This window comes from Lissotriton vulgaris, unplaced genomic scaffold (genome assembly GCF_964263255.1).
Source record: "Lissotriton vulgaris unplaced genomic scaffold, aLisVul1.2 SCAFFOLD_3352, whole genome shotgun sequence".
Classification (NCBI taxonomy): Eukaryota; Metazoa; Chordata; class Amphibia; order Caudata; family Salamandridae; genus Lissotriton; species Lissotriton vulgaris.
The window spans coordinates 28,560-43,384 of NW_028249925.1; the positions used below are offsets into that span (position 1 = coordinate 28,560).

General features: G+C 49.2%; 1 protein-coding gene across 1 annotated transcript in view; it reads right to left on the minus strand.

Annotated features, from left to right (window-relative positions):
- The window catches only part of MEPCE (methylphosphate capping enzyme), a 52,716-nt gene that overhangs the window by 23,496 nt on the left and 14,395 nt on the right, over positions 1–14,825 (minus strand). The window contains exons 2-3 of the mRNA XM_086950441.1: positions 14,365–14,583; positions 8,919–9,045 (exon numbers count right to left, since the gene is read on the minus strand). Coding sequence (XP_086806567.1) covers positions 8,919–9,045; positions 14,365–14,583 — 346 coding nt within the window. The remainder of the gene's footprint in view (positions 1–8,918; positions 9,046–14,364; positions 14,584–14,825) is intronic.

Sequence of the window (14,825 nt, forward strand, 5' to 3'; positions counted from 1 at the left end):
CTGAAATTGAATATTATATGCATGATGTGGCACTGTAAGGAACTGCTAACACATTGAGAAAATAATGCCCAGAAATTAAAAATCCTTACCCAATCATAGAAAGGCAAGCAAAGAGGCAGCAATTACGTTTTTGGGCCAGTAAAGACAAAAGTTCAAACATCTTTAGGCCAATAGTAAATCAGATTGAGAGATGAACTAGGACTGCAAATAATGTGAATATACCAGAGTCAACGTGGGCAGATTCCATAAGGGCCCAATATACAGCAAAGAAGGACAGACGAAGATTCTGGATATCTTTGGGAAATAGACCGCATCGACTGCTAGTTAGTGACAGCATCGACTGCTAGTTAGTGACAGCAGAATGTAGTCTCCTATTCAAACCAAATAGGCTACATAAAGCAAAACCTTAATCAGCACTGGCAAACGGATTGTCCCAAATCTCCAATATCAAAGTCTTAAAGATGGCACACCAGGCCCAAATGGACAACATTAAGCACAGTGTTTAGTTTTGGTCAGGGAAAGTGGCCTGGTTGTACAATTATGTATTAACGAATGAGGTGATCCAGGTTCTTGAAGAGGGGCAATTTTGCAAATAATCTACAAAGGGGGAAGACAGGACTTCCTCAGCAAACTATTGCACGATTACACTTCTAGGTAATGATGGTAAATATAACGCCTCGCTTCTATAAAAAGATTTAAATTAGGCTTGATCATCTCAGATTAGTCATATGAATCAAACTAGTTTTTTTATTAAAAGCACGGGCACAATTAACTTTCACTGTAATTTATTATTGACAAAGCCATGAGAAGAAAAAGAAAACAAGTTACTTACCTGAAACTGTATTTTTCCAGTATTAGAAGCTTTCATAGATTCACATGCCTGAATCATTCCCTGTCGAGATGGGAGTCCATCCCGGACGGATTCAAGATCCAGCGGAAAGACTGCCCCAACCACTGGGGAGGGGGGTCTCGTCATCATTCCCAAGAACTCCCTTCACCTCACCACCTCCAGCAAAACCTTCCCCTCCACCGAACTAACACCAACTAACTGCAGCCATCACTTACCTCCTCGCTCCCCATGCCATCGACTCGATGAAATACATACTAAGCGGGGACCTGAACTTCCACCTCGCCAACCCTTGCGACCCCCAACTCCCCCACTCTCTGCGACAACCTCGCCAACATCAGACTCAAACAACTCGTTACCACACCGACCCACAGGGCAGAACACACCCTCAACCCCATCTTCGTAGGAGGACACAGCGTCCACTTCAGCCACTCACGCAACCTCCTTGGACCAACCACCACTGCGTACACTTCCTCGTCGACAAAGCCAAGGCACCCAAACCAGCCCCACGCCCACCTCGAAGGAACTGGAGTAAAGTCACAGATGAGCAACTCAACTCCACCATCATCCGAGACAACCACACAACGGTACCCGCCACCAACCTCGCAGCCAGGGAGTTCCACACTTGGATCGCCAACTGAGCGGACAAGCTTGACCCGCTACGCAACCCCGACTAACAGCGCCCCAGGAAAGCTGCCTGGTTCACCACCGATCTCCAAGAAGCCAGATGGACCGGCAGACGACTGGAGAAGAACTGGAGAAGAACTGGAGAAACTGTAGGACACCCGGAAACTACACCACCAACAAGGACACTATGACTAACTACCACCAACAAATCAGAACTACCAAAAGGACATTCATTCACACCAAAATCCTCGCCATCTCTAGCAACTACAAGGAACTCTTCTGTCATCCAGGAATTCACTAATCCCCGCAGCGAAGCCACCAACACCCACTCCCAGTACCTTTGACAAGCTTCGATGCTACTTCAACCTGAAGATCAAAAACCTCTGCAATATACAGTCTTTGTAATATATAATCTCTTTTTAGCACAAGTAGCACATGCTTTAAAGAGGGCCTTCTTTTCCTTATCTGACATCCTGAAGAAGTTTAAGAAAAACCTGGTGAAAAGGTAGTAGAATTAAAGTTGTAGGAAAAAACTGAGCAGAGCTCAATGGAGACTCCCTTGCACAACATGCGGTAGAAAACCCGAGATTCTGAGCTTCTTGCAGGAGGGTTCTAAGGGGTGAGGCTAATCTGATTGATTGTTCCTTTTTTGGGTCTCTTTTACAAAAAGAGGTGGATAGGTTGCAAAACAAGAACGGACCTAGGCCTAGGCTCTGTTTTTGTAATGGTTTCTATTGCTGTTTTATGTATACCGGGGACTCCCATTCCAACGACGGGGAATGATACAAGCATGGGAATATATGAAAGTTCCAATACTGGAGTAACATAGTCAACCATACGCACGACTCCGCAGACAGCCCTCCCTCCAGCCACGCCAGCCAGCCCACCATCTCCACCTGGACCCCAATCACAGCTGAAGAGACGGCCTCAACCATGAAAAACATCCACTCAGGGGCCCCCACCAACCCTGCCCACCTACCACAGAGCCGACATTGTGCCCGAACTCCAACGCACCATTAACACAACCTTCGAAACCGGCACCTTCCCAGACGACTGGAAACTTGCAGAAGTCAGGCCCCTGGTCAAGAAGCCATTAGCAGACCCCACAGACCTCAAGAACAACCGCTCCATCTCGCTTCTCCCCTTTGCTGATAAAGTCAGAGAAAACGATCAACGCGGAACTGACTAGATTAATCAAAAAAGACAAAGTCCTCAACCTGTCTCAATCCCGATTCTGAAGCAACCACAGGACAGAGACCGACTTACTCTCTGCCACAGACATCCACGCCCTCCTCAACCAAGGCCACACTGCAGCCTTTATCCTACTCGACCTATCAGCAGCATTCAACACAGTCTCCCATTGCTCACTCGTGGCCAGACTACACAACACCGGCATACAAAGAACCGCCCTTGACTGGATCCGATCAATCCTCACGGGCAGAAGCCAAAGGATCAGACTGCTGCTCTTCCTCTCTGACCCCCCGGAAATCACCTGCCGGGTCCCACAAGGATCACTCAGCCCGACCCTCTTTAATGTCTACATGGCCCCCCTCACCGCCACCGTCCGACAACACGGACTCAGCATGGTATCCTGCGCCAACGACACTCAGCTCATCCTCTCCCTCACCCCGGACCCCACCACTGCCAGACTCAACTTCCAGAAAGGAATGCAGGACTTTGCGGCCTGGAAGACCAACAGCTGTCTGAAGCTGAACTCTGAGAAAATAGAAGGCCTCGTCCTCGGAACCACCCCTTCAGCACGGGACGACACCTGGTGGCCCACCACCCTCGGCAGCCCACTGACCCCCCGGGTCACGCCAGAAACCTTGGTATCTTACTCGACTCATCCCTCTCCTAGACTCATCCCTCCATAAAACTGACAGATCAACGCTGTAGCCTCCAGTTGCTTCAACACCCTCCGCAAGACATTGAAATGGATCTTCCCCCGAAGTTTGTTATCATTAATGTAGCAGGAATGCATTTAACAATCCATCTTGCAATACAAGATTTAGAAATGGGATTGCCTTTGTGAGGTACAGTTATGCGAAAATATTTTGTGCTTTCAATGTAGTGCAATAGAACTCTGACATCAAGAACATGAAGAGCTTGTTCAGTTATCGAATCAGGTTGAGGAAAGAACACGGGCAACTCAACGAATTGGCGGATATGGAAAGCAGAAACTTCTTTGGGAAGAAGCTTTGGGTTGGTGCGAACTACTCTGTCTATGAAGTTCAAAGAAGAATTCTTTTAAGGTTAAGCTCACCAAATCTCCTTAATGAAGCGATAGCAAAGAGGAAGGCGACTTTCCATGAAAGAAATTGTAGCGGACAGTTGTGTAATGGCTCAAAAAGTGGACCCATCTAAGCACAATGTTCAGATTCCAAACTGGTGCTGGAGGTACGCGGGGTGGTATTATTTTCTTAAGGCCCTCCATAAACACTTTAATTACTGCAACCTTGAATAGAGATAGATGTTTGTATTGCAAATATGCAGCTATTGCTGCAAGATGCAAACAAATGGAAGCGTAGGCTAAACCAGCACACTATAAACACAGAAGATAAAATGATATTTTGAGTAGATTCATTTAGAGGACACATTGTTATTATTCCAATACAGAGCAAATAGTTTTTATTTAGCTGCATACCATGCTCTGGTAGTAGGCTTTCTTGCTTCTTTAAGAATGGTCATGCATTCTGGTGGCAAGTTAAGATATCCAAACGATGACTTCAGGGGCCAAAAATCGCTAGATTGAACTCCTTGGGATTTGGATATCTGACTTCTCCATGGTTCAGCGTGAGTTGATTGGAATTGAGAGGCAGCATTCGATGTGGAACTACTGACAGTTCTAAAAGTGTTGTGAACCACGGTTGATGAGCCCAAGTGGGAGCCACTAGAATAAATGTGAGGATGTTTGCCTGAGCTTCCGAACCAGAACTAGGAGAGGGAGAAGCGGAAAAGCATAGGCCAATATCAAGGACCAATTCATCCACAGGGCATTGCCTTTGGATAGAGGGTATGGGAAACTGAAGGTGAAGTTTAGGCATTTTGAGTTTTCCACTGTGGCAAACAGATCTATTTGTAAGAATCCCCATTGTTGAAAGTATGGAAGGAGAAGTTGGGGATAAAGTTCCCACTTGTGTATTTGTTGCTGCATTGTGCTGAGATCGGCAATTGGAGTGTCCACTCCGGGGAGGTGCTCGGCCAGAAGATGAACTTTGTGATTAATTGCCCAACGCCAAATGGTCCGAGAGAGGCGCGACAGTTGCAGAGAATGCGTCTCTTCCATCCACCCCACTTCTTCCAGTTTTTGTATTTAGTACATTGCTATCATGTCGGTGCGGACTAAGACAACTTTCTCTATGAGGTGAGACTGAAAAGCTTTCAGTCCTAGATACACAGCTAGAAGCTCTAGATAATTGATGCGCAGAGCTTTGTACTTGAATTACCAAGTTGTAAAGATGGGCACCCCAAAGGGATGTGTCTGCTGTGGAACAGGTACAATGAAAGGCCGCCCTTTTGAGGAGTATGGTGTGGTACACCACTGCAGAGAACAATAGGTAGCGTGGCTGTCTACCAACACTAGACCTAATAATTGAACCAAAGACTGATTCCACTGACGTGCTAAGCACTCCTGTAGAGGATGTATATGCAATCTTGCATGAGGCACTACCATGATGCATGATATCATCCCTAGCAGTTGCATGAAAGTTCTGGCTTCTAAGTATTGATTGGTCTGAAACTGTAGTAGCAGAGTTTGAATATTTCAAATTCTGGCTGCATTGGGAGAGGCCAGAGCTGTGCAAGTGTTTAAGTCGCTCCCAGATAAGACTGCATTTGTGACGGCTGATGAGACTTTTGATCATTGACTGTGAAACCCAATTGGTAGAGTAGGTCTAATGTTGTCTGAGTGTGGTGTAGACCCTTTTGGTGTGTGATTGCTAAGATGAGCCACTCGTCCAGACATAGGTAGACCTGAATTTGTTGTCTTCCGAGATGTGCCGCCACTATCGCCAGACATTTAGTGAACACTCTCGGAGCAGTGGTTACTCCGAATGGGAGAACCTTGAATTGATAGTGGTTTCCTGTTATCACAAATCTGAGATATTTACGATGAGCTGCGTGAACCGGAATATGAAAGTATGCGCTCAAGTCTAGTGTGGACATAAAATCGCCTTGCTGTAGCAGTGGCAGGACCTGTTGAAGCGTGACCATGTGGAAATGTTCTGAAAGTATGTACAGATTTAATGTCCTTAGATATAAAATTGGTGTTAAGGAGCTGTTCTTCTTGGGGATTAGAAAAATATGGAGTACACCCTGACCCTTTGTACTGTAATGGAACCAGTTCTATTGCTTTTTTGTTAAAAGAGCTTGTACTTCTTGTTTGAGAAACTGCAGGTTTTCCAACGAGAGTTTGAGTGCGAGAGGTGGAATGTTGGGAGGATTGCTGGTGAGCTCCAGGCAATAACCATGTTGGATGTCCAGCACCCATTTGTCTGATGTTATGGATTGCCAAATAGGGAGAAATTGTTGATGTCTTCCACCAACAAGTGTTAGATGATGGGTGGAAGCATAGCCATTTCACTGCTTATTGGGAGATGGGGAGCTATGTGTTGACATGCCCATACCTCTAACCTTAAAATGATTTCCTCTGTACCCTCTGCTAAAGAAATCTCTACCGGAAGAGGGTTGCGTGTTGGACTTGTACGAAGTGTTAGTGTATGAGGATGTAGTTTTAGACCAAGGTCTATAGAATGAGCGACGAAAGGAGGCTCTGCTTGAAGGAGACAAGTGCTCCCATGGATTTCACCACATCTGTTTTTTTTTAATTCATTTTTTACTAAAGCCTCACCAACCCGGAGGTCCGAAAAGTTGTTTGGTTAAAAAGAGTGTGTAACAGACTGTTGTACTTCTGGTTTAAAACCTGAAATTCTAAGCCAAGCATGTCGACGTAAGAGAACGCTGGTGCTTACTTCATTTGCCGAATTTTCCTTCAGCATCAAGAGCACATCTTAGAGAAGAATTAAATATAGGTTTTCCTTCTTGGACTAGCTCTTGTGCCTTTTTCTTGTGTTCCTCTGGGAGGTATTAAAGTAAGCTTTCCATCCCATCTCAATGTACCCAGTCATACCCAGCTAGTAGGCCTTGCGTGTTGGTAATGTGCCAGTGGAGAGCGGCTTGAGCAGCCACTCTTACCAGGTGCATCAATGAATTTAAACTCTTTATCTGGGGGAGGTGCATCTTCAGAGGTCTGTGAGTTTGCTCTCTTTTGGGTGTTAGAAACTTTTAGTGAACATAAAGGGAGCTGTCCTTTAATAAAAACAGGATCAGAGGATGAAGGTTTGTATTTATCAACCCAAGGTTAAAATGTGTGCACGTACAAGGTCCTTAAAAATGTCATCTGCATGTCTCATCATGCCTTTTAACATAGGGAGACTGGCTAACTGTGTGAAGACCCAAGTGTCTCGAATAAAAAATCGTCATCCAAGGTCTCTTTATGCAGTGTAACCCTGTGATATGCTGCTGCTCTGGAAATTAGCTCTCAATAGGAAACATTATCATCTAGAGGTGAAGGTTTTGCAGTGTAAAGGTCTTGATCATTAGCTATAGGTTGATCAATATCATCCCACGGATCTGTAGGTAAAGGAATATGGTCAGTCATTATCATCGTCATCTCCTAATTCAGTCTGTGTGAGAGGAGATCCCAGTGGTGCTATGTGTAGTGGATCCGAGCCTGGCAATATTGGAAGAGGTGAAAATAGTGGAGGAGATGGAAAAGTAGGATGGATAGGACTTGTAGCAATGTCTTTCTTCTTAAGGAGGAGGGGGGGGGAGGGTGGGGGGGGGGGGGGTCTTGTATCCAGTGTCCTCTGAACTGAATTTCCTTTTGGAAGGAGTTTTGGCTAATATATGTCCAGTGTCCGGATTGATGTAAAGCCTTTTCAGCTTTGGATCCAATTTGTCTTTCGTAATGTCTAAAATTGGTTCCGGGGGGGGAAAGAGTCTGAAATATCTTCTCTGGATGAAGGCGCCAAACGTTTTGGTGCTGAACCAGACTTGTCATTGGAAGCGGAAGGTTTCGGGTCCAAAGACTATCTGTCTCGGCTCGATCCGGAGCCGGAAGGCTGGACTACTTGTATTGGTGCCGGGCAAGACGGGTCCAAACTGGGGTGGTGTGGTGAGCAAAAGAATGATGGATTTAACCCAGATCCTTGTGACTGCGGGAGAATGTTTGCATTGTCCAGCATTCTGTCCTCCATCAATTGTTTCTTGTACATATGTCGCCCTAAGTGAGAAGGGTATGCCCAGACGAGGGTCCTATGCTCACTACACCATTGGATTCAAGCTAGCCTGGCTGATGATAGGTGATGCCCTGAAACCAGTCCCAGGATGCTTGTTTCCGGTCCAGGGAGGACACGGAACAGGGTCAAGTCTGATTTGCATATGGCTGGGTCCAAACTGGGGTGGTGTAGCAAGGTGAGCAAAATAATGATGGATTTAATCCAGATCCTTGTGACTGGGGGTGAAGGTTTGCATTTTCCAGCATTCCATCCATCAATTGTTTCTTATGCATGGGCCAGAGGGCATGGCATCAGAAACAGTCTTGGTGCTGACCAATGCCCGGAGGCAGAGGTGGTGCCCGAAGCTTTGTTTAGTGGAAGATAGCTTCTGGAATGCAGGAGTTTTACTACTCACGACCACCTGCCCAGCTTGAATGTCTTCATACTCCAATTCGATTTTGGCCTAGAGATCGGATTCTGCGACCGAGAAGGCCTCCCTTTCTTCCACAGCTGTGTCTTCAAGTTCAGATTTTTCTCCAAATATATCCAGAGTATGTTGAGTCTTTTTCGATTGGACAACCAACAGGCCCTGCAATCTTCTTTCTTGTGCTCCTGTGTTGCAGACTTGGTGGATATAGGTGCAAGGGTATGGGGCATGGCACCAAGGACAGAATTGAAACGGGGTCTGATCCATCAGCAAATTATGTTTTCAATCATAGATGAGACTTTCCTGATCGAATGGATATGTAGAGAGGGAAACGCGTATGATAATACCGTTGAGGGTAAGTGGACTGCGCACCGAGGGGAACCCTAAGGACTGTTTCGAACCAGAGCGCAGCAATACACGTCCAAACCAGATAGTGGGAAAAACAATCTAACAATGGAGTCTATGCCCATGCGCACTATCACCGAAAGGAGGAGTCAACTTACCTCGTGACGAAGAAAGACTTCTTCGAAGAAAAACAACTTGCAAACATCCAGACCCAACACTAGATGGCAGGAGTTTGCAAAGCATGTGTATCTACAACACACATGCCTCAAACATACAACACACATATATATATTTACAAACATACATATTTGGCATAATTCCCCAGGAGAAAAAAGTAAAACCAAATTTTAAAAAAATTATACATTTTTAAAACCAGTCCACTCCTGCAACTTACCTTTTGTTGTGCTCTGTGGAGTTCCCACCAACTCGTATCTGGCGAAGCCCACCTCTTGTGACACCAAATAGGATGTGAACTGCTCTGGCTTAAACTGTATTCGATTGTAATTTTTATAGATTGCTTCCTGCATGGAGGATAAAAAATAAAAAAAATGTCGAAAGTTTAAATCTAGTACTGTGCTACTTTGCAAATGTAGATAACTTGTCTGCAAACTAAAGGATCAGCAGCATTTCAAAGTTTGTCTGTTTTTTATTCCGGATAAAGAATTGCATATTTTAAACAACAACAAAAAAGGTCAATCAAGGAAGAGACGGGGTGTCTAGAAAGAAAAATTCACTAAACTATATACTTTGAATTCGTTAAAACAGAAGCAGTTGAAAACAACTTGAAGGCTGAATATCTAACTTCAAGAGGGAGTCTAGAGGCGAACAGTCACAGAATGGTGGCGGCCACACCTGCCGTCTAGAGAAGGGACGCATCCACACTGTAGGAAAACCTACAATGTTTGTTCATACTAGGGACTCACAGGGTCTCCCCAAGGTATCCCAGGGGTGGGGGTCAGTTATCTGTAAAGTACACCCTTCTAAAATGAGTTTTTATATGCCTGGGTAAAGTGCAATTTTACATTAAACTCCCCACATTGTATTAAAGTGCTGATCAAATTTGATATTTTGCTGCTAGGAGCATTGGGTAAGGAGGATCTGCAATATTTCCGCCGATTCAGAACCCCTAAAGTCTCCCTTAGTTGGACAGGGGGTGTGAGTCCTGTAGAACTTAGGGAAATACTTATAAAATATGTTTTTATAAGCCCTAGTGCTAGAAAACTGGCCCAAGTCATTTTCCCCATTGCAAACCCCATGGCCCATAGGTTAAGATGGTAGGAAGTTATTGATTAAGAAATATTGATAGGAGAGGACTAGCCGGACCATTCAAAGACTTCCCAGAATGGTAGTAGTAAATCCAACATTATATTGTTGAATCTCTCCTAAAGTGTACATACAAGAAGTTATAAGACTTTCTTGTTTGTAAGTCCAAATTCAGCCTTCCAGTAGTCTGTCCTGATTGGTCAGAGTTAAGTGGATTAGCCAGGCTGCTTTGAAGAGATGATAAGGTACCCCTAGGGTTAACAACTCTGCTGGGAGGGCAGTGTGCTGATCTATAGGAATGCCAGGCCAGGGGTGGAGTCTTAACCCATACTTTTCAAAGGCAGAGGGGAGGCCTGGGTTTCAGTTTCACCCTTACACTCTTGACCCAGAGTCAGGGCTAGGCTTAACCCCTTGGCTGCTGGGGTTATTCCCCCGCTGTGCTGGGGGGCACGCAGAGCGCCCCGGTGCTCATGACGAGCTCACCTCGTCATGACCACGCCCGTTTAATGGAACGCTCAGCACAGCAGGGGAATTACCCCAGCGTGCGAGCGTTCCAACGGGCATGACGAGCTCAGCTCGTCATGAACACACGAGAACCGGGGCTCATGAAGAGCTGAGCTCGTCATGAGCATGGGAGGGGTTAAGGAAGCATGGGAGGGGTTAACCCCTTGCATGCTCATGACGAGCTGAGCTCGTCATGGCCTTTAGAACGCTTGCACGCTGGGATAATTCCCCTGCTGTGCTGAACGTTAAGAAACGGGTGTGGCCGTGACGAGCTCAGCTCGTCATGAGCACAGGAGCACTGTAGCTCATGACGAGCTGAGCTGGTCATGAGCATGGGGGTGCTGAGCGCGCCCCGCCTCCCCCCAGCACAGCGGAGGAATGTACCCGGCAGGGAAGGGGTTAGTTAATTAAGGTATGTGCAGATGATAGGGGGAGAGGCCATGGAAATAAGCCATCTATGGGGTGCGTTTAGCCAGCTCTTACCTCCTTGCTGAAAAATCAGCCATTATGGATTTGGAAGAATGGTGCACTCTGGGACAAAATAGTGCCACACTCTACAGGATGTGGTCATAACTATGAGGAGTTACCCTGCTCTCATTGGTCAGAAGTGACCTGGTGCTCGACCCAGAGAATTTTGAATAAGTATCTGAGAGGGGCAGAGCCCTCCAGATCTGCTGCTTGAAACTACTGAAGCAACAAGAGCCCTGCTGTGAAGTTTTGCTGTGCAAAGATTGAAGGCCTGACCTCTGAAAACTGCACCATCTGAAAACTACAGCCATGTGGACTCTGTGCTGGAAAAGGAACTCAAAAGAGTGGACTCCCTGAAAGCTACTGGTTAAAAGAGCTCAACTGGAACATCAGCAACTAAATCTACACCTTGGAGACCCATCAGTGGATTTGTAAGGGTGTTGTTTAAGTGGATTATGGAATTGAAGTGTCACGCTTTCAAGGACCCTCTTGGAGATTCCAGAACCTTGGATTGTGTGTTGGATACTTTGGGATCCGCAAGCAGAACTCCAGGAAGGTGTTCTAACTGGACCCTGCTTGCTGAAGGCGGCCCACCCACAGTGGTGAGAAAATTCTTCAGAACAATTTATAAAGGTGTGTCCCTGACAGAGAAAACAAAATGACTAAAAGGGGCACCGTTGGTTTCTAAGCGCTAGAAAGCGACTAATCTTTAAAAATTAGTATCTCTGGTTCCTTAAAGTGGATTATTTTCGTTTGGTGTCATTTAAAAGATAAAAATATTACCTATTTTTATAAATTGGTGTTGGTTTTTTATTTTGTGCTGTGTCTTAATTATTTACCGAAATGGTGTTTTTAAATGCTTTACATATCTGTCTATGAAGTTAAGCCTGTCTGCTCGCAGCCACGTTACCAAGGGTTAAAGCTAGGAATAATTTTTAAGACCTATGCTGGGTCCTACCATGTGTTCGTGGCCTTATTGTCAGTGGCAGATCTAAATTTGCCCCTACCAATAACCCACTTTCCAACACACACCTGCAGTCTAGAGAAGGGTGGTGGACACCTGCAGTATAGAGAAGCGTGGCAGGCGCCTGCAGGCTAGAGAAGGGTGGTGGACACCTGCCGTATAGAGGCCACAGTCACAGAAGCATGGCAGGCGCCTGCAGGCTAGAGGAGCGTGGCAGGCGCCTGCAGGCTAGAGGAGGGTGGTGGACACCTGCCGTATAGAGGCCACAGTCACAGAAGCATGGCAGGCGCCTGCAGGCTAGAGGAGGGTGGCAGGCGCCTGCAGGCTAGAGGAGGGTGGCAGGCGCCTGCAGGCTAGAGGAGGGTGGCAGGCGCCTGCAGGCTAGAGAAGGATGGCAGGCGCCTGCAGGCAAGAGGAGGGTGGCAGACGCCTGCAGGCAAGAGGAGGGTGGCAGACGCCTGCAGGCAAGAGGAGGGTGGCAGACGCCTGCAGGCAAGAGGAGGGTGGCAGGCGCCTGCAGGCTAGAGGAGGGTGGCAGGCGCCTGCAGGCTAGAGGAGGGTGGCAGGCGCCTGCAGGCTAGAGGAGGGTGGCAGGCGCCTGCAGGCTAGAGGAGGGTGGCAGGCGCCTGCAGGCTAGAGGAGGGTGGCAGGCGCCTGCAGGCTAGAGGAGGGTGGCAGGCGCCTGCAGGCTAGAGGAGGGTGGCAGGCGCCTGCAGGCTAGAGGAGGGTGGCAGGCGCCTGCAGGCTAGAGGAGGGTGGCAGGCGCCTGCAGGCTAGAGAAGGATGGCAGGCGCCTGCAGGCTCGAGGAGGGTGGCAGGCGCCTGCAGGCTAGAGGAGGGTGGCAGGCGCCTGCAGGCTAGAGGAGGGTGGCAGACGCCTGCAGGCTAGAGGAGGGTGGCAGACGCCTGCAGGCTAGAGGAGGGTGGCAGACGCCTGCAGGCTAGAGGAGGGTGGCAGACGCCTGCAGGCTAGAGGAGGGTGGCAGACGCCTGCAGGCTAGAGGAGGGTGGCAGACGCCTGCAGGCTAGAGGAGGGTGGCAGACGCCTGCAGGCTAGAGGAGGGTGGCAGACGCCTGCAGGCTAGAGGAGGGTGGCAGACGCCTGCAGGCTAGAGAAGGATGGCAGACGCCTGCAGGCTAGAGAAGGATGGCAGACGCCTGCAGGCTAGAGAAGGATGGCAGACGCCTGCAGGCTAGAGAAGGGTGGCAGACGCCTGCAGGCTAGAGAAGGATGGCAGACGCCTGCAGGCTAGAGAAGGATGGCAGACGCCTGCAGGCAAGAGGAGGGTGGCAGACGCCTGCAGGCAAGAGGAGGGTGGCAGACGCCTGCAGGCTAGAGAAGGATGGCAGACGCCTGCAGGCTAGAGAAGGATGGCAGACGCCTGCAGGCTAGAGAAGGATGGCAGACGCCTGCAGGCAAGAGGAGGGTGGCAGACGCCTGCAGGCAAGAGGAGGGTGGCAGACGCCTGCAGGCAAGAGGAGGGTGGCAGACGCCTGCAGACTAGAGGAGGGTGGCAGACGCCTGCAGACTAGAGGAGGGTGGCAGACGCCTGCAGACTAGAGAAGGGTGGCAGACGCCTGCAGGCTAGAGAAGGGTGGCAGACGCCTGCAGGCTAGAGAAGGGTGGCAGACGCCTGCAGGCTAGAGAAGGGTGGCAGACGCCTGCAGGCTAGAGAAGGGTGGCAGACGCCTGCAGGCTAGAGAAGGGTGGCAGACGCCTGCAGGCTAGAGAAGGATGGCAGACGCCTGCAGGCTAGAGAAGGGTGGCAGACGCCTTCAGGCTAGAGGAGGGTGGCAGACGCCTGCAGGCTAGAGAAGGGTGGCAGACGCCTGCAGGCTAGAGAAGGGTGGCAGGCGCCTGCAGGCTAGAGAAGGATGGCAGACGCCTGCAGGCTAGAGAAGGGTGGCAGGCGCCTGCAGGCTAGAGAAGGGTGGCAGACGCCTGCAGGCTAGAGAAGGGTGGCAGGCGCCTGCAGGCTAGAGAAGGATGGCAGACGCCTGCAGGCTAGAGAAGGATGGCAGACGCCTGCAGGCTAGAGAAGGATGGCAGGCGCCTGCAGGCTAGAGAAGGATGGCAGGCGCCTGCAGGCTAGAGAAGGATGGCAGACGCCTGCAGGCTAGAGAAGGATGGCAGACGCCTGCAGGCTAGAGAAGGATGGCAGACGCCTGCAGGCTAGAGAAGGATGGCAGACGCCTGCAGGCTAGAGGAGGGTGGCAGACGCCTGCAGGCTAGAGAAGGATGGCAGACGCCTGCAGGCTAGAGAAGGATGGCAGACGCCTGCAGGCTAGAGAAGGATGGCAGATGCCTGCAGGCTAGAGAAGGATGGCAGACGCCTGCAGGCTAGAGAAGGATGGCAGACGCCTGCAGGCTAGAGAAGGGTGGCAGACGCCTGCAGGCTAGAGAAGGATGGCAGACGCCTGCAGGCTAGAGAAGGGTGGCAGACGCCTGCAGGCTAGAGAAGGGTGGCAGACGCCTGCAGGCTAGAGAAGGGTGGCAGACGCCTGCAGTGTGGGGCCACAGACGCAGGAGTAAAGGTCGCCGACACATTATTTCTTAACCCAGAAGAAGCCCCGTTTTTGCACACACCCCATCATCACCATTACAAATCAGAGCAGCATCAGAGGGACAGTCCTTGCTTACCGTTAAGTTCTTTCTTTTCCCATAGGAGGACCAGGCCTGCGGCTCGAGCAGCAGCAGCCCCCCGGGACGGAGGTGTCTGTAGATGCGCTTGAACATTCGCTTCAGCCCCTCATCCCCCCAGTTCAGGTGGACCCACTTGGTCACGCTCAGGCACAGAATGACATCGTATTCCGGGCTCTGCGCCTCCAGGAGCTCGTCTCGCTCCGGCACATAGTTCCCCTAGAACACAAAAAGATGGCATCTGAGTAGTGGCACTACAAGTTGGTACTATGAAGCATGCTTTTGTTAGGTGCCCCCCTCATGACATCACCCCAGGGACTCTCACGCAGACAGATCAGGATCACGAGTCCAGACAGCAGAGCCCCTCTCTAACCCACCCACCCACCATAGGTACCATGGTGGGTGGGTGGGTTAGCACAACTTTGGGGGCGGTGGACCCCCCCCCTTACCTGCAACCTCTA